Below are 25,110 nucleotides of genomic sequence, written 5' to 3'. Positions count from 1 at the left end.
AAGTATGATCAGGAAAACAGAAAGGTCGAAAGGAAGCCATCTTGGATTTTGTCAGTTAATGTTTGTTATCGGTATTTCTTTAGAAGTACTTGAGGGATATTTCTCAAACTTCAAATGTGGGTTCCCCTTAGTCCCTAGTTGTGTACATTAAAACAGAATGGTCGACAGGTAGCTATCATGGATTTTGAAAGTTGTTGTTTGTTATCGCTATTTGTTAGTCTGATTGGGAAAACAAAATACCTGACAGTCAGCCATATTGAATTTTATGAATGTTACTTTGTTATCTATATTTCTCTTCTTAGATCTTTCTTAGAATTCATAAGAAATGTTTCCTTGTTATCAAATAAGTAAGAGGAAAAGAAGGAAAAAAGTAGAAAAACGATCGGTCATACATAGAACCAATGAAAGTCATTCAATGGTTAATACCAAAATCCCTCATGGAACTCTTGTTTACTTCTCTGTGTGTTATGTTACACAGTAGTGTATGGTAGAAAGGAATTACTTACTATGATAAAGATGATGACCCACACCAGCCCTGCGGCCATGAACAGGGAAAAAAAATGTATTGGAGATTTTCATTTCAGCTAAATGGTAAACTGTTGGAGATTCTGATACAGAGCAACCCGCTTATTTGCATAGCCCTTTTTCCATGATAAAATATGCAAATAACCGGAGTATTCGTATAGGCGGAGTAGGGTTTTGGCCCCTCTTATTCACTATGTAGATCGTCAGGTTGGTACTCAAAATGGGCGCTATATGATTGTTTACGTTATTTGCATTAAAAATATATTTTTAAAAAACATTATTTAAAATATAAGAGTAAATACGAAATACATGGGTTGTTATTCTTTGTAAATGTACAAATATTTGCATACACTTCATCGTTTACTACTTGTCACTCCGAGTCTCTGGGTCTGACATCGGTCATACACGCGTGGGTTGGCACTACGATGTACAATGTGATCGTTTCAATTAACATTCATTATCGTCTCGAGATGCGTTTTGTTCCTGCTATAAGTATATTAGTTGTTTGATCATTGATGATGAACTGCTTAATCAATAGACTGTCTTAAATGACCGTGAGATGTGTATTGTCGTTTGGGTTTGTTTTGGAAAATGGCGCACACACACAAAGAGTTGTCGTTCATTACACATATGCCCCCACAATGCAACGCGCCTAGTAAACAATCATGGCGATCGCAACCTGCATCAGCGAGTGTTCAAGTGCACAGAACACAGGTTTGAATCGATGCTATAATAAATAAACAAATCTCATCAAAAGATGAGGCATATAAATATTTTATTCATTAATTCTTCTGCACATTGCTACTGATATGGTCTGGATAATAACTTAATGTCGATATCGATGCATCGAACGTAACCTGTAATGACGAAGTGTGAACCAATGATAAGATAACGTTGTACATCGTGTCGAATCAATATGTAAGTTAAAACACTTTTCATAAAATTTTTATTACGGGAAAATCACAAAAATACCCTAAAATCAATTCAAATTTTTAGATTTTTTTGAATTTGTATATGCATATAAGCGGGAGTCGGTGTTTTAGTCGATGCAAATACACGGGATTAAAATACAAAGATAAAGAAGAAAAAAATCGGGACCTGAGAATTTTATGCAAATAAGCGGGATATTCAAATAACCGATATGCAAATAAGTGGGCTCCTCTGTATTTCTATTGTTTTTGATAGTGACTTTCACTTTCACTTTCACCATAGCTGGGATTATTTCAAGATTATGGTATTTTGACTGTCAGTCATTTCAGCATAATGTTATTTTGAACCTATGGTCATTTCAGCATAATGTTAATTTGAACCCAGGGTCATTTCAGCATAATGTTAATTTGAACCCAGGGTCATTTCGGCATAATGATATTTTGACCCTGGTGACATTTCAGCATAATGTTATTTTGACACCAGGAATATTTCAGCATAATGTTATTTTAACCCCAGTGTCGTTTCAGCATAATGGTATTTTTACCCTAGGGTCATTTCAGCATAATGGTATTTTGAACCCAGGGTCATTTCAGCATAATGATATTTTGAACCCAGGGTCGTTTCAGCATAATGGTATTTTTACCCTAGGGTCATTTCAGCATAATGGTATTTTGAACCCAGGGTCATTTCAGCATAATGATATTTTGACCCCAGAGATATTTCAGCATAATGATATTTTGACACTGGTGACATTTCAGCATAATATTATTTTGACCCCAGGGATATTTACGCATAATGTTATTTTGACCCCAGTGTCGTTTCAGCATAATGTTATTTTTATACAGGGTCATTTCAGCATAATGATATTTTGAACCTTGGGTCATTTCAGCATAATGATATTTTGAACCTTGGGTCATTTCAGCATAATGATATTTTGACCCCAGGGATATTTCAGCATAATGATATTTTGACCCCAGGGATATTTCAGCATAATGATATTTTGATCCTGGTGACATTTCAGCATAATGTTATTTTGACCCCAGGGATATTTCAGCATAATGTTGTTTTAACCCCAGGGTCGTTTCAGCATAATAAATAAATAAAAAATCCATTGAATATTGTGTTAGTAGTGTATATGATGTAAGTTTAAGATGTTTTATATATTTTTCATCACAATGACAAACTTCATTTTTTATTGTTTTTTATCTTGAGTATTTTGTGTTTTTTATTTCAGGTACTTTTAAATATTTTATGTGTTTAATTATGCCAAGTGTGTATTCACTTTTGTGGAAAAAATGCCAAATGAATCATTAGATTTGGTCATATGATTTGATTAATTTTGCTATTTAGATATTTATTTATTATGAAAGTGCGCTCTTGTAGTATAAACTCTTAAATGAAATATAGAATTGTTTATATTTTGAAATTATTTATGAAATATTTTTTGAGATAAAAACATGAAAAGTATAAAGATAAAATTGTTGTGTTATGCTCACTTACTTCCTCCAGAAAAATAAACATACAGTAAAATCGGCCCTGGCCGAGCCAGCGTTTGTTGTTAGTTCAACTCTCACTCCAGAGGAAGATTGTAGGATGGGAATGGAGTGGCAGGTAATAGGGGAGCTAACTCTCTCCTGTCAGGGGAAGTAACTCTTCTTTTCTTGCCTGAGACTATGTCAGCTTTTATGAGGTCATTTAAGTTAGAAGTGTGTTTCAGCTTGTTAAACTTGAGTTAAAAGTTTTATTCATTGGTGATGTGTAACCTATCACCCTGGATGCAGTTTAAAGTAGAATTTAATAAAGAACAAACCAACAAAACCATAAACAAACAAACAAACAAAAAATGAAATAAAAAGAAAATAATAAATATAAATGAATAAATCATATAAGTTGCAATCGGGTGTGAGGTTGTATGTTATCATTTTACCCTTTAGATATTTTTAGTTAAATGCTATTAGATGAAAAAGCCAAAATAATATAAATTTTTGTTAGCATTTTAAAACCCTAATTACTCCTGTCCATTTTATCCATATTTAGTGTGTTCCCCTTTTTCTAGTAGTGTTATTTCAGTCATTTAGATTTTTTTCTTGTATAGTTTTTTTTCTATTCTTAGAACAAACAGTAGAGCAGAGTTTCAATTTTGCCATTGCAACCCTTTTGTTAATTAGTGTATGATTTTAGTTTATAATTATATACATTTGTATGGTAAACTACATAGTTTAAACAAAAAAAAAGACCCAAAACAAATGGATAAAATTGTTCGTCTAACTCAGAATCATAAGAATGGTGGCCTTTGTATTAACATAACATAGATTTACACCCTTACAAAAGAACTGGTCGAACAAGGCCAGGTCTTGTAATAAGGAAACAATTCTTATGCTCTAACACAAACATTTTGCTCAATTAAACGTTCTTTAATCTTGCATAAATTATGAAATGGCAGTTTTAGAGAAAGACCTCTGCATTGAAAATAATATCTCACTTAAAGTCCTTCCAAAACTTCTTCAAATCATGGGAAAATATCAGATTAGTCACCAAAAGTATTTCAGTCTGAGCGCGAAATGTGTTTTTAAACATGAGTACAGTTCATGGATATGGGCACAGGTGTTTCAGAAGAATGAGCATATCATGCTTCATCAATGATAGCTGCCATGTAAATGTAGGTCAAATCAAGGTAACTTCGTGTTTAGAAAAAAGAAAATTGAAGTATGACTGCACAAAGACCTAAATTCTACGAGTTTGGCCACCTTTGTTGACAACTTGAAATTACTAGGTTGGCAAACTTGCGCCCAATCTTAATTGTCCTTGTTTGCAATTTTAAAAATGTGTTTAAACTTACTTGACCTTGAAATTATTCACTAAATATCAGTAGACAAGATAATAGAATTAGATTAGAATGATATTAGAAAATGAATTCATCTTTCATCAGAAATATTTCTCCCTAAAGTAATTAGTTCATTGTGAGAAATTCTCCCAGGATCAAGACAATCTAATCTTACTTAAGTGGCCTCTGCTTGCTCTCCAGTTTCTGTCACTTTGAATAATTGAATCATGTCAATTACCTAACTTATCATTATCACAATTCATGGGTGTGTAAGTTATCTCCCCTTAATTTGTGCGATGACAGAGTGCCCGCCACAACATTCCTAACAATTATTGTTTGTCATTTAATATTGGATTGTCACTGCTAATTTTACACAAAACTCTTTGGAAATAACAGATTATCTCCCCTTGTTTGAAGGGCTTTAGAAGTAAGGGATTGTCTTCCCTTGTTTGAAGGGCTTTAGAAGTAAGGGATTATCTCCCCTTGTTTGAAGGGCTTTAGAAGTAAGGGATTCTCTCCCCTTGTTTGAAGGGCTTTAGAAGTAAGGGATTGTCTCCCCTTGTTTGAAGGGCTTTAGAAGTAAGGGATTCTCTCCCCTTGTTTGAAGGGCTTTAGAAGTAAGGGATTCTTTCCCCTTGTTTGAAGGGCTTTAGCAGTAAGGGATTGTCTCCCCTTGTTTGAAGGGCTTTAGAAGTAAGGGATTATCTCCCCTTGTTTGAAGGGCTTTAGAAGTAAAGGAATATCTCCCCATGTGTGAAAGTCTTCGGCAATATCATTTGTCTCCCATAATTTGACAGATGAAATTTAAGATCTATATACAACTTGTCTTCTCTTATTAAAAAAATGCTTTGGAAATGCCTGGATTGTCTCCCTTAGTTCACTACAATGATGTTAATTATTGTCATTGCTAAGGAGAAAGTCTGGATTTGTCAGCTTTTTTTTTTAACTTTCTTATGATTAAGCTTAACACTTAATAATGAAATATATACTTACCCATTGCTTTAATTTGTCCTGTGATGTCAACACTACATGCAATTTAACAATACTTAGGGGGAAAAAAACATGGTAAGCTGTCATGTAGGAATGGTTACAGAAGTAACAGCTTCTTGTAGTATGGATGCAACTGACTATCATTTATGCTGGTATGAATTAAAACATTTTGAATAAAAATCTCATTTTTTATGAAATGATTGTATGAAAGACACGCCAAGATATTAGAACTTTTCAAAACATAGAAATGACTTGCTGTACATGTAATATTACCAGATCATCAGGGAGAAGCTAAACAAACTGTCACACACATTTCTAATTATACTCTAGGTTCTGTCCATGTATGAGATATTCCTGGTTATATGATTTAAACTATTTATTATCTTTGATAATAACATATCTTGGACAATATGTATCTATCAAATATTGGGTCTATTATCTTTTAAATATTTCCCGACTACAAAATGTATCCAAATGTATCTTTGGAAAATTATGGAATTTATTTATTAATCTATAAACCGTGTCCCTTTGTATTTCTTGAGAAATATTGGGTTTGTGTTGTTTGTGTATTGATAACCAAATATGCATGTATCATGAACATAAAGAGATATTTTATAATCACCATCAGGATGTTAGGATGTTGAAGTATTATTTTAGATCTTAAATATTATACCTAAGATTTAGACATATTGACTTTTAATTTTTTTTTAAGATTTACAAATTTTTTTTGGTAAATGTTTCAAATATGATAATGAAAATCTTGTTAAGCAATATTAAATAATTTTCCCAAATAAGAGTATTTTGAAATGCCAAGGGGTTTATATTTTTTTTCTCTCTGTCTACAAACTGTTTACTTTGCCCCTTATCATAATTTAATGAACAATTTTGATAAGTTGATGGATGATTATGATATATGTTAATCTAGATTACATTAATGATTTTGATAGTTAATTGATACATATTTGGAAGTTAATGATGATTTTTAAGTTAATAGAAATTGTTGATGAAATTAAATTAAATGATAATATTAGTATTTTTGTGAAGCTAAATCATTATAATTATGCATGAAGAAATCATTATTTCATCTTTACCACTGATTTAACTGTACAATCCTGTTGATATGATTTTTCTACTTGTATCTAAATATCTGCATGGGTCACTTAAATATCTCAATATGGAAAGGATTTGGCCATTATTATCTCCCTGTATGACCTGTTTCCATTGTTGAGTGGAGTTATTTCCCTTTTTTGATGAGCTGTCATTTGACATCATGCTTGCAAATTTTTATTGATTGGATTTTTCATCATTTATTAATTTAATATCTCATGATTAATGTCACAAACTAAAAGTGTTTGTTTTCATTTTTTTTTTTTTTTTTTTTTATAATGAACTGATCATGATTTCACTGTAATGTTTAATATGTTTGCCTGGATTTCATTAATCTCACAATATAATTAAGATTGATGACGTGTGTTATTTCTTATCTTTTTTTTAAGATGATGGTGAATAGATAAAAGCCAATTATATATTTTGTTTTATTGATATTAAATAAAATGGCTTTCTTGACATATTTTGTGTCTAAAATATATTTATTTGAATCTTTCTATATTCAACAAATTTATAAAGTAAATTTCATCAATAAAAAAACCATCAAATGATAATTATATGAAGGAACAATACAAATTATTGATTAGATTTTAAGCACTAATTGTTTCCATGGAAACAGGAAGGAAAGGATCATGGGAAAGACAAAAAGGTGAAGGAATGGAGACAAAGTGGGAAAGTAAGTCAAGCATGAGTTGTCTCCCCTTTTACTGAGACACACGATGTACATGAACTACTAGCTTCAGTTTGATTTTGCTATTTTGTGGCTGTGGATTAAATGTGTATCATTTTCATCCTTCATAAATTTTGTATAAATTTTATTTTTGTTCCCTTTAACCCAACCAAGTTCTAAGATGTTTTTTCCCCTTATTTTTCAAATGCTCCCAGATTTTTATCTCCACTGGGATAACTGATGTAAAACAGATAGCAAAGTTGGGGTAAAATCACATAAGTGGACAATTTTTGAATGTATCAAGAAGAAAAAAATCTTGGTGATAATTTTGATTTATTACCTGTATATGTTTTGGAATGGGTATTTGTATTCAGGTTTGAAATGTATATGTACATGAAAAGGGGTTAAATTCAGAGATCAGAAACTACTAATTATGGATTTTGAAAAAAAAAATGTTCATTATGAAAAGATTTTAAATATCTGAAAATGAGATATTTTAAACAATTTTCAATGATATAAAGACTTTTATTTGTCATCAATAATATGTTGTGGCTTGCTTTCCTTATTATGTACTTAACTGTTTTAAATATCCATGCTTGCCAACAAACAAGATCCAATTTTAAGGACAATTTTAGATAAACTACATCATGATGATTTTTGGTTTTGTTAGATTTTAATTTTTAAAATTCAATAAGTCCACCAATAATAGCAGCTTTTTTAGTCTTTTGTTTTCAAATTGAGTTTTTAAGTGGACTGTTTTAAATCTCTATAGTTTGAAATATAATGCAATGGAAATTATTTTCAAAATGTTGGCAACCATGCTCCCTGATTTTAACTTGGTATGATATTTTTTTTGCTGTAATTATTTAATTTTTGTGTTTGTGATTTTATTAAATGTTTAAGAGTAGTTTTTCATCAGCTAATAAGATCAAGCTGAAAATTTCCTCTTTTATTATAATAATAATTTAGAAAAACTTTGTTTTGATATTGAAATTTACTTTCATGCACTTAAGATATTGACTCCACTTTAAAATGTAAAATTAATCTTCTATATACGGGTATTTAAGTATAAAAATATAATGTTTTGAGATTTGATTTTACTTTCATGCCCTTAAGTTATTGACTTCATATTGAAATTGAAAATTAAACTTTTTTTTTTGTATATAACTAAAAAGATATTTTTAAATTGCATTTTACTGTCAAGACCTTAAGACTCCATTCTAATTTTTTTTTTATTTTTTTTTTTTTATTTAACTACTTTAACAGGTAATGAAATGTTTCTAAACTGACCTGGAAGCAGGGGTGTTAGAATATTCTATCATGTTAAAAATCAAATAATATAACATGACAATTTATTGCAAAGAGAATCAGCTCAATGAGAAATTCTGTACCTTCAGTTTTGATAAAACTTGAAGTCATGCCTGAAATGATTTGTCCATTGAGAAATCAGGGCCAGAACTAAATTAGCTGTTGTACCCTGTTGACAGACAGATGAACCACGGATGACTATGGTAAAATTCAACACTGTCCGTCTCTGTTTCTAACTCTTATCAGGTCACCTGGCACTTAATTCTCAGACTAACTCTTATCAGGTCACCTGGCACTTAATTCTCAGACTTAAATCTTCTCCATAATCACTTATCTAGGGGTATGGATGTTGAATTGATGAAACAGATTTGTTTTATTTGTATGTTTGTCTGGCCTGGAATTTCTTGTTATAAATTTTCTTGAATGTTTAAAGTGGAAATGGATGTTTTAATTTAGTACAAAATGGACTTCGGTGTTAATTATTCATTTATTACATCAGTGGGTTTATTTGATAATTTATATCCTCTTTGGATGAAGTCTTTCTTTATAGAGAGTTATGGCCCTTGTTTTAGTGCCTCTTTTTACAGAGTTTTGGCCCTTTGCTCGATTTCATTCCTGCAAAATTTGTTTCCTTGTTATTATGTCATTTTGTATTATATTCAATTTTCCCATTTTGATTACTTAATTCATCAGTAATGACAATTTTAAATCCTCGTAATTTGATAATGATATCAATAAAAAATTGAATATTTTTTTATGATTAATGTTTATTTGTATGGTGATAATTATATTGAATAAATAATACTTTGTTATATTTTTCTCAAATGCAGATGTGTTTTTTTTCCTGCTGAATACTACTAATAAAATTAAATTGTAAATTATTCAATATGACCTATTTTGTTGTTTCTTGTTATATTTAAATATAATTCCAGGTTATCTGAATTTATTATTGTCAATATTTTCTTCCAGAATTTTTTCCAGGAACTTCATAATAATTGATAATACATTAAGTATATGTATATTTTATTCCTACTAAAACTGTTTTCTTTCCACAGAAAATCCTGATTTTTTACATAATCATCACAGAATCATAATTCTCACAGAATGAGAAAGTTTAGTTTAGTGATATCAATATAAATATATATTGTACTTATTTATTAATAATAAATATACCTCAGCATCTTTGGTTACTATGGTTACAGGCTTGTTTGAAGATAGGAGATACGGAATGGTCAGACAAATTTTCTCTGGATGTTGTCGGAAGTTCTGGAACCGTCCAATGTAAGACTAAGATGAGGACATTCGAGGTAGGTTTCACTAAGACCAAATAAGGGACAAAGTTAAGATATCTGAGGTAGGTTTCTCTGAGATTAAATTAGGGGCAAAATTTCAGTTTCTACAATATTATAGTTATCTCCCTTTGTTATCTAAATGTTGTAGGTGGGTGTAAACATCCTGTCACAAAGTGGTCTTACGAAATTGTAGTTATTTCCCTTTATGATCTAAATTTTGTAGGTGGGTGTAAACATCGTCCTGTCACAAAGTGGTCCTACAATATTGTAGTTATCTCCCTTTATGATCTAAATTTTGTAGGTGGGTGTAAACATTGTCCTGTCACAAAGTCGTCTTACAATATTGTAGTTATCTCCCTTTACGATCTAAATTTTGTAGGTGGGTGTAAACATCGTCCTGTCACAAAGTGGTCTTACAATATTGTAGTTATCTCCCTTTATGATCTAAATTTTGTAGGTGGGTGTAAACATCATCCTGTCACAAAGTGGTCCTACGATATTGTAGTTATCTCCCTTTATGATCTAAATTTTGTAGGTGGGTGTAAACATCGTCCTGTCACAAAGTGGTCTTACAATATTGTAGTTATCTCCCTTTACGATCTAAATTTTGTAGGTGGGTGTAAACATCATCCTGTCACAAAGTGGTCCTACGATATTGTAGTTATCTCCCTTTATGATCTAAATTTTGTAGGTGGGTGTAAACATCGTCCTGTCACAAAGTCGTCTTACAATATTGTAGTTATCTCCCTTTACGATCTAAATTTTGTAGGTGGGTGTAAACATCGTCCTGTCACAAAGTCGTCTTACAATATTGTAGTTATCTCCCTTTACGATCTAAATTTTGTAGGTGGGTGTAAACATCGTCCTGTCACAAAGTGGTCTTACAATATTGTAGTTATCTCCCTTTACGATCAAAATTTTGTAGGTGGGTGTAAACATCCTGTCACAAAGTGGTCCTACGATATTGTAGTTATCTCCCTTTATGATCTAAATTTTGTAGGTGGGTGTATTAACATCGTCCTGTCACAAAGTGGTCTCACAATATTGTAGTTATCTCCCTTTATGATCTAAATTTTGTAGGTGGGTGTAAACATCGTCCTGTAACAAAGTCGTCCTACGATATTGTAGTTATCTCCCTTTATTATCTAAATGTTGTAGGTTGGTGTGAACATCGTCCTGTCACAAAGTGGTCTTACAAAGATCTGCACGTTCACACCATACTACATGTTACTAAATACTGCCGATCACTCCCTACTGGTTGCTGAGACGACTCCCACGGAGACATGGTACGAAATCAAATCCAAAGAGGTAAGTCATTCTTTTAAATTAGATTTTATGTGTGTATAAATTTTATGTTGATTGTTTGAAACAAGAATTACAATTTTTTTCTTATTTTTGGAGGAAATTGGTGAATTGAGGAAATTTGTGAATTAAGAATGATTTTTTCAGGAGTTAGCTGCAAATTTTGGAAATTTGATTTAAATATGAAATAATTTCATTTGGGAATGAGGCCCATTAATAGCCCCAGAAAGCCCCCAGGAAAAGCCCTGAGAACTGGGGGTATGTCACTCTTTTTTATAATATTTTATTTTCAGTGTCAGCCATTTTGGCCTCAGAATACTGCGAAGGAAATGAAGATGAAAGCCAAGGTGCTTGGCTCAGAGTCTGTCACATCAGAGTTCCTCTTCAACAAAGCTCACAACACGCTAGCCAGACTGAATGACCAGGTGGGATAGAATTGTCAAATAATTTCTTTGCTATATTTATCCTCAAATAAACCCCCTCATTATAATTCTTTTTGCTATATTTATCCTCAAATAAACCCCCTCATTACAATTCTTTTTGCTATATTTATCCTCAAATAAACCCCTCATTATAATTCTTTTTGCTATATTTATCCTCAAATAAACCCCCTCATTACAATTCTTTTTGCTATATTTATCCTCAAATAAACCCCTCATTATAATTCTTTTTGCTATATTTATCCTCAAATAAACCCCCTCATTACAATTCTTTTTGCTATATTTATCCTCAAATAAACCCCTCATTATAATTCTTTTTGCTATATTTATCCTCAAATAAACCCCCTCATTACGATTCTTTTTGCTATATTTATCCTCAAATAAACCCCCTCATTATAATTCTTTTTGCTATATTTATCCTCAAATAAACACTCTCATTACAATTCTTTTTGCTATATTTATCCTCAAATAAACCCCCTCATTACAATTCTTTTTGCTATATTTATCCTCAAATAAACCCCCTCATTACAATTCTTTTTGCTATATTTATCCTCAAATAAACCCCCGCATTACAATTCATTTTGCTATATTTATCCTCAAATAAACCCCCTCATTATAATTCCTTTTAAAAAACCCTCTTTTATCTGACTATTTTGAAATTGAAAGTTCTACAAAAATGAAGACGGAGGCTTATTCGTGGCAACAGCTTATTTGCTGATAAACAAATGTCATTAAAATCTCATCAAGGCCAGGTGTATTATGCGATAGTTCTGTCCATCCATTCCTTCATCTTTCAGCAGCAGATTGACAAAAATAGTATATTGTACTTAGAATAAGCCTGTGCTGGAAATGAAGCCAATTTTTTTTTCCATTTTTACTACATAGGCCAATAATCATGTGTACTTAGCCAATTCCCGGCCCACTTTTGAAATTGTATCCCTAACATTATCAGTTCTTCCCTGTATCCTGCTATCATGCTAAGCTGATTTACTTAAATGTAGCTGATTGCATGATTCTTATACTTTCAAAAATATGAGCTGCCACACCCGGACTAAAGTTCTGATGGAAATTAAAACTAGTGTTCCTACCAAACAGTTTTTGTGTTGCCTTCAGAGAAACACTGTAACATTTTTTTCTAAGAATCAGCTGTACATCAACATCTTAATGATGAAAAATTATTGTTTGAGGAAAAGGTTAAGAAAAATAGCATTTCATTATATGTGCTATAAATGATGGAAGAAACTTTATTGTGTCTGGTATAAAGATGTGGATTTAATCACTTGTACATACTCTACAGTACGGTGGTATCAACGTCGACTGTCAGGTGACCGAGTCTGCCATGGTAACGACCTTCAGCTCCTACAAGGACGGCATGGCCACCGTACAGATTGTCAATCACACTGAGGCAGCGTCTGTCACATTCCATCAAAGGTAAGACAATGACAGTAAATACCAGTCGTAGGACATATTATACTGCTGGTGGTGGGTCCCTCGTGACCAGAGTCACAGGACCAGAGATGTGGGACATTGCATAGGAAGTAGGGTTAGCTCCCTTGTGACCAGAGTCACAGGACCAGAGAAGTGGGACCTTGCATAGGAAGTAGAGTTAGCTCCCTTGTGACCAGAGTCACAGGACCAAAGAAGTCGGACCTTGCATAGGAAGTAGAGTTAGGTCCCTTGTGACCAGAGTCACAGGGCCAAAGAAGTCGGACCTTGCATAGGAAGTAGAGTTATCTCCCTTGTGACCAGAGACAGAGTCACAAGGCTAGAGATGTGGGACCTTGCATAGGAAGTAGAGTTAGGTCCCTTGTGACCAGAGTCAGAGTCACAAGGCTAGAGATGTGGGACCTTGCATAGGAAGTAGAGTTAGGTCCCTTGTGACCAGAGACAGAGTCACAAGGCTAGAGATGTGGGACCTTGCATAGGAAGTAGAGTTAGGTCCCTTGTGACCAGAGACAGAGTCACAAGGCTAGAGATGTGGGACCTTGCATAGGAAGTAGAGTTAGGTCCCTTGTGACCAGAGACAGAGTCACAAGGCTAGAGATGTGGGACCTTGCATAGGAAGTAGAGTTAGGTCCCTTGTGACCAGAGACAGAGTCACAAGGCTAGAGATGTGGGACCTTGCATAGGAAGTAGAGTTAGGTCCCTTGTGACCAGAGTCAGAGTCACAAGGCTAGAGATGTGGGACCTTGCATAGGAAGTAGAGTTAGGTCCCTTGTGACCAGAGTCAGAGTCAAAAGGCTAGAGATGTGGGACCTTGCATAGGAAATAAGGATAAATAATGATAAATCTAGCCTTGTCGGACATTATTTTGCTTTAAGCCACACTGTCTCCCGATAGGTCAGTGCCACCAGAGAGTTTAAAAGGGTAGATAGGGGATTGAGAGAGAGAAGGACCCAAAAGAAATACACATGTAAAAGTTCAAGGAGTAGTAGTGTGCAGCCAGCCGGGATTGAACCGGTGACCCTCGGCTTACTGGTCCGCCGCTCTACCGACTGAGCTAAAGGGAAATTCCCCCTAGCCGGAAGTTAGAAGGTGATCATACAACTATGTACAGTATTTACAACTAAAACCCGGCCTGCTACACACATCTGCTGAAATATTCACTTTAAGAAGTCTGTGTTGTTCAGAGAGATGAAGACCTTTAAGGGCAATTCAAATCATAGATGCACAATACATAATATAAATGCCACACCTTTATCAAAATAATCTTCAGAAATTGTCACCTGAGAGAAGTAATGCTCAGGTATTTATTGTTAGATAAGCCTCCTCAACTTGTGTGAAAATTAGTAGTATATTTATCCTCAAATAAGCCCATCCCCTAGTGTTAAAGTTCATTACCTATTAATTATCGAAAGAAGCCCCCTCCCATTGTTTGAAAAATAAGTACCATATTTATCCTCCAATAAGCCCCCTCCCATTGGATGAAAATTTAGGACTGTATTTATAAGTCCCCTCCTCTTGTGTGAAAAATTGACAGTATATTTATCCTCAAATGAGCAACCTTCCAGTGTGTGGAATTTTATTATTTATTTTTTTCAATTAAGACTCCTTTTTAACCCTTGCGTGAAAAAATTAGTATAAATTTAGTTAGGAATCTTGTGTATTTGTGAACCAATTTTAGCTAAATATTCTTTTAGTTGATGATTCTGCGAAAATGATGAAGGAGGCTTAATTATGGCATGGATATATTTGCAGATACAATTATGTCATTTTTCTGTTCCAGTGGCTCAAAGAACACACAACTGTTGGGGCCTGGTCACTACATGATGTATACATGGGAAAACACCACTGACAAGCGGGAGATCGTCTGGACATGTGGGGAGAAAAAGGATGTGAAAAACACCCTTGTAGAGGTAAATATTGGTAAAAATACCCATATGGGGTTAACATAAAATGTGTAAAAATACCCATATGGGGTAAATATTGGTAAAAACACACATATGGAGGTAAAACTTGGTAAAAATACCCATATGGGGTTAATATTGGTAACATACCCATATGGGGTTAATATTGGTAACATACCCATATGGGGTTAATATTGGTAACATACCCATGTGGGGGTAAATATTGGGGTTAATATTGGTAACATACCCATATGGGGGTAAATATTGGGATAAATATTGGTTGAAATATCCATATGGGGGTAAATATTGGTAACATACCCATATGGGGTTAATATTGGTAACATACCCATGTGGGGGTAAATATTGGGATAAATATTGGTAACATACCCATATGGGGGTAAATATTGGGATAAATATTGGTTGAAATATCCATATGGGGTGAATATTGGTAAAAAGAGTAATCATTCCTAAAAATTTGTCCAGTTAATAATTCTGAAAACACACTTGTCATGGTAAACATTGAATTTCATAAAAAAAAACACTTGAAAGTGAAAGTAATTATTCTAAAAACATGCATAGCGAGATCAACAATAAAAAGATCTCCAGACAAACGTCAGGACCTACACTGGAGTATAGCTAGTCAGAGTTATTTCCCCTGTGTGTGAAACCATAAATAACATGTGCACCAATAAACAACTTCGACAGAATTTGTAACATTATTGCTTGAAGGGGAATCAGTGTTATATAAATGGATGGTTCTCATGGGGTTGGAGGAGTGGTGCTCTATCATGTTAATAGTTGAGATATTGTATCCATGTAAACAGTACAGTTCAACATCACTATTAGTTGGCTGGGTGACACAGTGGTACGCACCAAGGTGGCTGTGGTTTGATTCCCTGATCAGATGTGAAAATGTATTAATTGAGTCACCTGCCCGTCCACGTGGGTTTTCCATGGGTTCTCTGCTTTCCTTCCACAGTAAGACCCCTTGCCCACTTCCATATGGTCCAACAGGAGTGGGTGATTGATATAAGTTGGTTAATAAGAGTTTACAACATCACTATATATAATATATACCGTGTTTGTCTAGGATGGTTACAACATCACTATATATAATATATACAGTGTTTGTCTAGGATGGTTACAACATCACTATATATAATATATACAGTGTTTGTCTAGGATGGTTACAACATCACTATATATAATATATACCGTGTTTGTCTAGGATGGTTACAACATCACTATATATAATATATACCGTGTTTGTCTAGGATGGTTACAACATCACTATATATAATATATACCGTGTTTGTCTAGGATGGTTACAACATCACTATATATAATATATACCGTGTTTGTCTAGGATGGTTACAACATCACTATATATAATATATACCGTGTTTGTCTAGGATGGTTACGGCATCACTATATATAATATATACCGTGTTTGTCTAGGATGGTTACGGCTGGTTCGCCCTGTCCTCGGACACCAACATCTATTGGGTATCATTCCTGGACGGCATGCAGAGGGTATTGCTGTTCACTGAAGACCTACAGCTCGCAACCCTGGCTCAGCAGGTAGGTTATCATCATAATCTGTCACAACCCTCCCTCAACAGGTATGTTATCATCATAATCTGTGACAACCCTCCCTCGACAGGTAGGTTATCATAATATGTCACGACCCTCCCTCGACAGGTAGGTTATCATAATATTCTGTGACAACCCTCCCCCAACAGGTAGGTTATCATAATATTCTGTGACAACCCTCCCCCAACAGGTAGGTTATCATCATCATCTGTCACGACCCTCCCTCGGCAGGTAGGTTATCATAATAATCTGTCACAACCCTCCCTCAACAGGTAGGTTATCATCATAATATGTGACGACCCTCCCTCGACAGGTAGGTTATCATCATAATCTGTGACAACCCTCCCTCAACAGGTAGGTTATCATCATAATCTGTCACAACCCTCCCTCAACAGGTAGGTTATCATCATAATCTGTGACAACCCTCCCTCGACAGGTAGGTTATCATCATAATCTGTGACAACCCTCCCTCGACAGGTAGGTTATCATCATAATCTGTGACAACCCTCCCTCAACAGGTAGGTAATCATCATAATCTGTCACAACCCTCCCTCAACAGGTAGGTTATCATAATATGTCAAGACCCTCCCTCAGTAGGTAGGTTATCATAATCTGTCACAACCCTCCCTCAACAGGTAGGTTATCATCATAATATGTGACAACCCTCCCTCAACAGGTAGGTTATCATCATAATCTGTGACAACCCTCCCTCGACAGGTAGGTTATCACCATAATCTGTGACAACCCTCCCTCTACAGGTAGGTTATCATCATAATCTGTCACAACCCTCCCTCAACAGGTAGGTTATCATAATCTGTGACAACCCTCCCTCAACAGGTAGGTTATCATAATATGTCACGACCCTCCCTCAACAGGTAGGTTATCACCATAATCTGTGACAACCCTCCCTCTACAGGTAGGTTATCATCATAATCTGTCACAACCCTCCCTCAACAGGTAGGTTATCACCATAATCTGTGACAACCCTCCCTCGACAGGTAGGTTATCACCATAATCTGTGACAACCCTCCCTCTACAGGTAGGTTATCATCATAATCTGTCACAACCCTCCCTCAACAGGTAGGTTATCATAATCTGTGACAACCCTCCCTCAACAGGTAGGTTATCATAATATGTCACGACCCTCCCTCAACAGGTAGGTTATCACCATAATCTGTGACAACCCTCCCTCTACAGGTAGGTTATCATCATAATCTGTCACAACCCTCCCTCAACAGGTAGGTTATCACCATAATCTGTGACAACCCTCCCTCAACAGGTAGGTTATCATCATAATCTGTGACAACCCTCCCTCGACAGGTAGGTTATCACCATAATCTGTCACAACCCTCCCTCGACAGGTAGGTTATCATCATAATCTGTGACAACCCTCCCTCAACAGGTAGGTGTTATCATAATCTGTGACAACCCTCCCTCAACAGGTAGGTTATCATCATAATCTGTGACAACCCTCCCTCGACAGGTAGGTTATCACCATAATCTGTGACAACCCTCCCTCGACAGGTAGGTTATCATCATAATCTGTGACAACCCTCCCTCAACAGGTAGGTTATCACCATAATCTGTCACGACCCTCCCTCAACAGGTAGGTTATCAGCATAATCTGTGATAACCCTCCCTCGACAGGTAGGTTATCATCTGTCACACACAACCTTCACTCATAAACTCTCAGATATTTGCTTGTGTTAAGTCTCTTTCTCAATATACCCAGTCTTCAACATTGGGCACTAGTCCGATTAAAGTCTGCACTTGTATGAAAATATTCAACTAGTCCAATTAGATGAATGGCAATTTTCCTCCAAAATAATGGAAAAGTTATTACCGTGTAATTTGCTCACTAGTGTAATTTGCACAGGTACTTTTTGGGGCTGAAAATGCTGAAAAATATTTCTCTTTGTATATTTTGGTATTAAATGGTATTTTGAACAGTGTAAATCCTATCATAGAATAAGGCATTCGTCGAAGCATTCCAGATTGAAGCTTTTGAATGAACAAGACTTGGTCCCAGATTTTAGTTGTCCATCATTTGGACTAGTAAATTTAAAGCAGGACTATTACAATTTCTGGGTTCAATAGTCCAAATGACAAGTGAGGAAAAAAGTTATAAGACACAACCTGTATACCTGTATCATATCAAAGTTTAATCTTGTTGATGTTGTTATGATATACAGGGTGAACATGGAAACTGACAGTAGCTTATACAGGGTGAACATTGAAACTGACAGTGGCTTATAATGTTTTACCAGTTCTGTTTTGTTTTTCTCAAAATGAATGTTAAAATGATTTCTGTTTTAGTTCTGGTTAACAAACAGAAACAATGTAAGCATGTTAAGTGATAGATTGAAATGTGATAATTTTCAAACTAATTCATTCTTACCGCAAACTGGTCACGTTCTCTCTGAACAGTGTGGAGTGTCTGTCAAAATCATGTAGGTCACATGATAGGGTCACACTGAAAAAATAAGTTGACCAGATTTATACAAATTTGAAAAGGATTTTAATTTTGTCTGTCTGTCTTGAAGTCTGGAAAAATTTACTTAATTATGGTTTCAAACAAACTCTTTTATGCCTTAAATCTTCATACTTAAATCTAACACTGCTCTTTGTAACTCTGAAAATCTTATCAGACTACTGATTACTATCGTGAAAATTCTTAAAAAATAAAAATCTAGCAGCTGGCAAAATTAAAAGAAGATGCTCTTGAAAATCATGTACAGAAAATAATCAAAGAAATGTTTAACTAATTATACCCCCGCAACGAAGTTATTATACCCCCGCAACGAAGTTAGAGGGGTATACTGCAATCAGGTTGTCTGTCTGTCCGTCTGTCTGTAGACACATTTTGTCCGGTTAACTCCTCCTAAACCAATGGGCCGATTTCAATGAAACTTCACACAAATATAGAAGACCATGTGTAGATGTGCATGCCACTTTCTTTTCCTCAAAAGTTTGGTTGCTATGGCAACTGGTCACTATAAACAGGTTTTCCGATGAGAACCATAACTTTTAAGTTTGTGCGGACAACTTCTCCTAAACCGAAGGACCGATTTCAATGAAACCTTACACTAATATAGAGGACCATGTGTAGATGTGTACGCCACTTTCTTTTCCTCAAAAATTTGGTTGCTATGGCAACTGGTCACTATAAACAGGTTTTCCGATAAGAACCATAGCTTTAAGTTTGTCCTGACAACTCCTCCAAAAAAACCAGTTCCAATTCACCATTGACTCGTGCAGATTGGGGGGTATTAGTCAGCCATCCTGGCGACAGTTTTAGTTTAGTTTTATTCTCGCATTAAAGATAGATGCTATGTCAACTTTTGTCATTATCTCTTTTTTTTCGTACATTTTCATTCTTTTTCTTCCAATTTTCCTAATTTTATGTTTCAAATGACTTCTACCAAGGCCTTTACAGAGGCACAGTAGTCTAGTGGTAGGCCGCAGGGCTACATGATCCAAGGGTCATTATTGTGAGTCCTGGCACTGGTCCTTTGTTGTATCCTTGACCAAGTCGTTTTCGTTTTTGCGGTCCAAACGGTTAGACCACTTGGGCTCTTGTTGTTTTCAAATAACATATAACAGTGTGAAGTTTAATGCTGTTTGAATAATCCTACTGACAAGTGTGGCAATTTTATTCAGAAAATGTTAGCAGTACAAGATTCATCATCTGCCCCGAAAGCTGTGGCACAAATTTTTTTAAATTAAAAACCTTCTTTATCAGTTAGTTTGAATTTAAATTAAGGATTGTAAAATTCATGTGCATATTCAATACTGAGTTTGTAGATTACTAATTAATAAATTAATTAGACAAGGGAGGTAATTACATTACACTAAATGACACTTGAAATTAAGGCAGCCAAGTTGATGGCTGTACACACAATTCTCTAATTGTCTTGAAAATCAGAATTTTTTTAAAGTTAATAGATATATGAAATTTTTATATTAAATGGATGTACATGTACGATTCACAAAACGCAATGGTTATTGATATTGACTTTAACCTGTGAACTTTCACCTTTGACTCTAGGCTGGTGAACTGGAGAGGATCGAACAGGAGATAAATGTCTGTGTCCAAGGCCTTGGTTTGTCACTCATCAACGATGTCAGTCAGACAGAAGTGGCCTTCCTCGGGATCACAAGGTATTGTATTTGTACTTAACAACTTCTGGGAATTTCCTTGGGAGATATTTGACATGTTCAAATTTTCACGCTGAACAATTTTGTAGATTTAAACTTTAACCTTGAGCTGCATAATTAAACCCTCACAATGAAGTTGGGGGTATACATGAATAACCCTGTCTAGGTGTCTGAAGTCTGTCTGTCTCGGCAAATGTTGTCTGGAGAACTTCTAAACTTGTGAACTGATTTCAATGAATTTCAGATGAATATAAAGGACCATCTTTAGATGTGCATTCAGTTTTTTTTCATCAAAATTTTGGTTGCCATGGTAACTGGTCACTATGAACAAGTTTTCTGATAAAGGGCCATAACTCTTCAGTCATTTGACCAATTTTGTTCAACCTTGGTCAAATGGCGTAATCATGTATAATTTGACATATTAGATGTTACTGAAACTATTACCATGGTAACGTAATCCAGGCTTCTGATTGGTCAGAATTTAGCTATTAGCTAATTTCGGCCAAATTTGTTATACAGAGGTATTAGGGGATGCTAATTTTAAATATCACTGTATAAGTTTTGTTGCCAGGACAACCAAGCTGAAGCACAATGTGGCTTTGATTGGTAAAAAATTTAATTATGGCTGATTTTGACCAAATTTGTTATATAAATGTAGTAGATGATATGCTAAACATCACTGTATGGGTTTTGTTACCATGAAAACCAAGCTGAAGCGAATATTAGCCTCTTATTGGTTGAATTTAGATACTGCCTTAATTCAGTTAAATTTAATACTTAGGTGAAATAGAGATACAGAAAAAATATTGCCCTCTGATTGGTTGAAATTTAAATATTGTTTGAAATAGGTGGATTTAGTTTAAAATTTGCATATGAATGATTTGTGTGTTTGTACATGAGTGTTTTTATTTAATTTTACATGTCAAGGGAAATTCAAGGTTTTACATGTTGTTAGACCATTCTTTATGTGAAAAAAGTTTCTTCTCTAAGTCAGTTCTGTATTACAGCAATTTTTATACATCTATAAAATTATGGCCCCTGTTCGATAGTCGATATGTCAAAAGAAAATAAGTTTGAGGTAATTACTCTGTTATCAGAAGACTAGTTAGATAAGTTAATAACAGCACTGACATCCATTGAAATATTTAGCAGATATTTTGCTTTTCATATATTGTATGGATAAAAAATTTGGTTTATTGAACTCATATGATAATATAAATTTCACTTGACAGTCACGTAAGAATTAGATCCTATATGTCTGAATTATCAGTACAGTGTGTTAAGTGTGTAAAATGACTGGTTTGATTTTCAAACAGCTCCGGTATTATATGGGAGGAAAAGAAGAAAAGGTACAAGGCTCTCAGTGTGAAGAATGGCCTTGTTCTGGAGGAGGCCTACCAGAAATACCTCATGGAACTAGACCTGGGGCATAGTCCACCCGCTCACCTCAACCTGGAAAACAAAATGGAGGTAGGTACCTCTACGTGTAGTACCTCCATAGCAGCGTTAGTGGGTTAAAATAGGAGACATTATACCATGGTTGTCTATAAATAACAGGGGCCGCGGTGGCCGAATGGTTAATGTGTCACGACACTTTATCACTAGCCCTCCACCTCTGGGTTGCGAGTTTGAAACCCTCATCGGACAGTTGCCAGGTACTGACCGTAGGTCGTTGGTTTTTCTTGGGGTACTCCAGCTTTCTTCCAGTTCCAAAACCTGGCATGTCCTTAAATGACCCTGGCTGTTAATAGGACGTTAAACAAAACAAATTAAATTAATCATAAATAACAACAGTGTTGCCAGATCAATGTCTGTTGTTGATATAAATGCTATTTTTAGTAACGCTAATTTTTGTTGACAGGTTGACTTCGTGGAGATGAAGATGATCCGTCCTAACAAACGAGGAATCAGGCGAAGTTTCCAGGAGGGAATTTGGGTTCAGTACAAAACATCCCCTCACCAGATCCAGGTGCACGCCAAGATAAACAGACTTCAGGTATATTTAATACGTTTAGTGGTAGTGTCCCTTTGCTGTATACAGACCGTCCTAAGTTATTTTCCAGTTAATGTGGAGAGTTTTTGTAAGTCACATTGCTGTTAAGGTAGAGTGTCCAACCACTTTTCTACTGTATACAGGCCTTCATAAGTTATTATCCTGTTATGGTAGAGTGTCCCACCACTTTTCTACTGTATACAGGCCTTCGTAAGTTATTATCCTGTTTTTATAAGGTAGAGTGTCCCACCACTTTTCTACTGTATACAGGCCTTCGTAATTAGTTATTATCCTGTTATGGTAGAGTGTCCCACCACTTTTCTACTGTATACAGGCCTTCGTAAGTTATTATCCTGTTATGGTAGAGTGTCCCACCACTTTTCTACTGTATACAGGCCTTCGTAAGTTATTATCCTGTTTTTATAAGGTAGAGTGTCCCACCACTTTTCTACTGTATACAGGCCTTCGTAAGTTATTATCCTGTTATGGTAGAGTGTCCCACCACTTTTCTACTGTATACAGGCCTTCGTAAGTTATTATCCTGTTTTTATAAGGTAGAGTGTCCCACCACTTTTCTACTGTATACAGGCCTTCGTAAGTTATTATCCTGTTTTTATAAGGTAGAGTGTCCCACCACTTTTCTACTGTATACAGGCCTTCGTAAGTTATTATCCTGTTATGGTAGAGTGTCCCACCACTTTTCCACCACTTTTCTACTGTATACAGGCCTTCGTAAGTTATTATCCTGTTATGGTAGAGTGTCCCACCACTTTTCTACTGTATACAGGCCTTCGTAAGTTATTATCCTGTTATGGTAGAGTGTCCCACCACTTTTCTACTGTATACAGGCCTTCGTAAGTTATTATCCTGTTTTTATAAGGTAGAGTGTCCCACCACTTTTCTACTGTATACAGGCCTTCGTAAGTTATTATCCTGTTTTTATAAGGTAGAGTGTCCCACCACTTTTCTACTGTATACAGGCCTTCGTAAGTTATTATCCTGTTTTTATAAGGTAGAGTGTCCCACCACTTTTCTACTGTATACAGGCCTTCGTAAGTTATTATCCTGTTTTTATAAGGTAGAGTGTCCCACCACTTTTCTACTGTATACAGGCCTTCGTAAGTTATTATCCTGTTTTTATAAGGTAGAGTGTCCCACCACTTTTCTACTGTATACAGGCCTTCGTAAGTTATTATCCTGTTTTTATAAGGTAGAGTGTCCCACCACTTTTCTACTGTATACAGGCCTTCGTAAGTTATTATCCTGTTTTTATAAGGTAGAGTGTCCCACCACTTTTCTACTGTATACAGGCCTTCGTAAGTTATTATCCTGTTTTTATAAGGTAGAGTGTCCCACCACTTTTCTACTGTATACAGGCCTTCGTAAGTTATTATCCTGTTTTTATAAGGTAGAGTGTCCCACCACTTTTCTACTGTATACAGGCCTTCGTAAGTTATTATCCTGTTATGGTAGAGTGTCCCACCACTTTTCTACTGTATACAGGCCTTCGTAAGTTATTATCCTGTTTTTATAAGGTAGAGTGTCCCACCACTTTTCTACTGTATACAGGCCTTCGTAAGTTATTATCCTGTTTTTATAAGGTAGAGTGTCCCACCACTTTTCTACTGTATACAGGCCTTCGTAAGTTATTATCCTGTTATGGTAGAGTGTCCCACCACTTTTCTACTGTATACAGGCCTTCGTAAGTTATTATCCTGTTTTTATAAGGTAGAGTGTCCCACCACTTTTCTACTGTATACAGGTCTTTGTAAGTTATTATCCTGTTATGGTAGAGTGTCCCACCACTTTTCTACTGTATACAGGCCTTCGTAAGTTATTATCCTGTTTTTATAAGGTAGAGTGTCCCACCACTTTTCTACTGTATACAGGCCTTCGTAAGTTATTATCCTGTTATGGTAGAGTGTCCCACCACTTTTCTACTGTATACAGGCCTTCGTAAGTTATTATCCTGTTATGGTAGAGTGTCCCACCACTTTTCTACTGTATACAGGCCTTCGTAAGTTATTATCCTGTTTTTATAAGGTAGAGTGTCCCACCACTTTTTAGGTCACCTGAGACAAAGTCTCAAGTGACCTATTCTAATCCCCTTTTGTCCGTCGTCGTGCGTCGTGCGTCGTCCGTCGTCCGTCGTCCGTCGTGCGTCCGTAAACAATTAACATTTTCAACTTCTTCTCCAAAACCCACCAACCAAATTCTATGAAATTTGGCAGGAAGCTTGTATGGCTAAAGGTCAACCAAAATTGTAAATTATATGGTCCCCACCCCCCAGGGGCCTGAGGGGCAGGGCAAAAAAGGGCCAAATTGACTAAAACTTCAAAAATCTTCTTCTCTACTCTCAGATATACTGGAATCAAACACTCTTCATAGATGGAAGGGTCTTAAGGTGCTTTACCAAAATTGTAAATTTCATGACCCAGGGGTTTCACGTTTGCCCCTGAGGAGGGGCTAAACTTTACTATAGTTTATATAGGGAAATCACATTTTTGACTTTAATTTATTTTATTTCTATTGGAATTCATTCTAATTTTGTAAACATTGTCAGCATGGGATGACAGTTTGATAGCATGCACATGTTGGCCCTGACTGACCCCCAGGGGCTGATGGGCAGGG

The 25,110-nt window shown here is 35.3% G+C and overlaps 1 protein-coding gene across 9 annotated transcripts in view; it reads left to right on the top strand.

Annotated features, from left to right (window-relative positions):
- Nucleotides 1-25,110, top strand: part of LOC117315937 (vacuolar protein sorting-associated protein 13A-like) — a 149,391-nt gene that overhangs the window by 104,312 nt on the left and 19,969 nt on the right. For 7 of the 9 annotated variants that reach the window (XM_033870364.1, XM_033870369.1, XM_033870366.1 and 4 more), the window contains 11 exons: nucleotides 2,965-3,066; nucleotides 6,996-7,052; nucleotides 9,557-9,661; nucleotides 10,805-10,954; nucleotides 11,242-11,373; nucleotides 12,686-12,819; nucleotides 14,615-14,744; nucleotides 16,194-16,316; nucleotides 20,377-20,489; nucleotides 21,803-21,956; nucleotides 22,348-22,482. In XM_033870364.1, the coding sequence (XP_033726255.1) occupies nucleotides 2,965-3,066; nucleotides 6,996-7,052; nucleotides 9,557-9,661; nucleotides 10,805-10,954; nucleotides 11,242-11,373; nucleotides 12,686-12,819; nucleotides 14,615-14,744; nucleotides 16,194-16,316; nucleotides 20,377-20,489; nucleotides 21,803-21,956; nucleotides 22,348-22,482 (1,335 nt within the window). The remainder of the gene's footprint in view (nucleotides 1-2,964; nucleotides 3,067-6,995; nucleotides 7,053-9,556; nucleotides 9,662-10,804; nucleotides 10,955-11,241; nucleotides 11,374-12,685; nucleotides 12,820-14,614; nucleotides 14,745-16,193; nucleotides 16,317-20,376; nucleotides 20,490-21,802; nucleotides 21,957-22,347; nucleotides 22,483-25,110) is intronic. The other 2 variants (XM_033870370.1, XM_033870372.1) reach the window with 2 other exon arrangements.

This window comes from Pecten maximus, chromosome 17 (genome assembly GCF_902652985.1).
Source record: "Pecten maximus chromosome 17, xPecMax1.1, whole genome shotgun sequence".
In the NCBI taxonomy this organism is placed as follows: domain Eukaryota; kingdom Metazoa; phylum Mollusca; class Bivalvia; order Pectinida; family Pectinidae; genus Pecten; species Pecten maximus.
The sequence above is the reverse complement of the archived record's forward strand: the minus strand, read 5'-3'. Positions and strand labels throughout refer to the sequence as shown.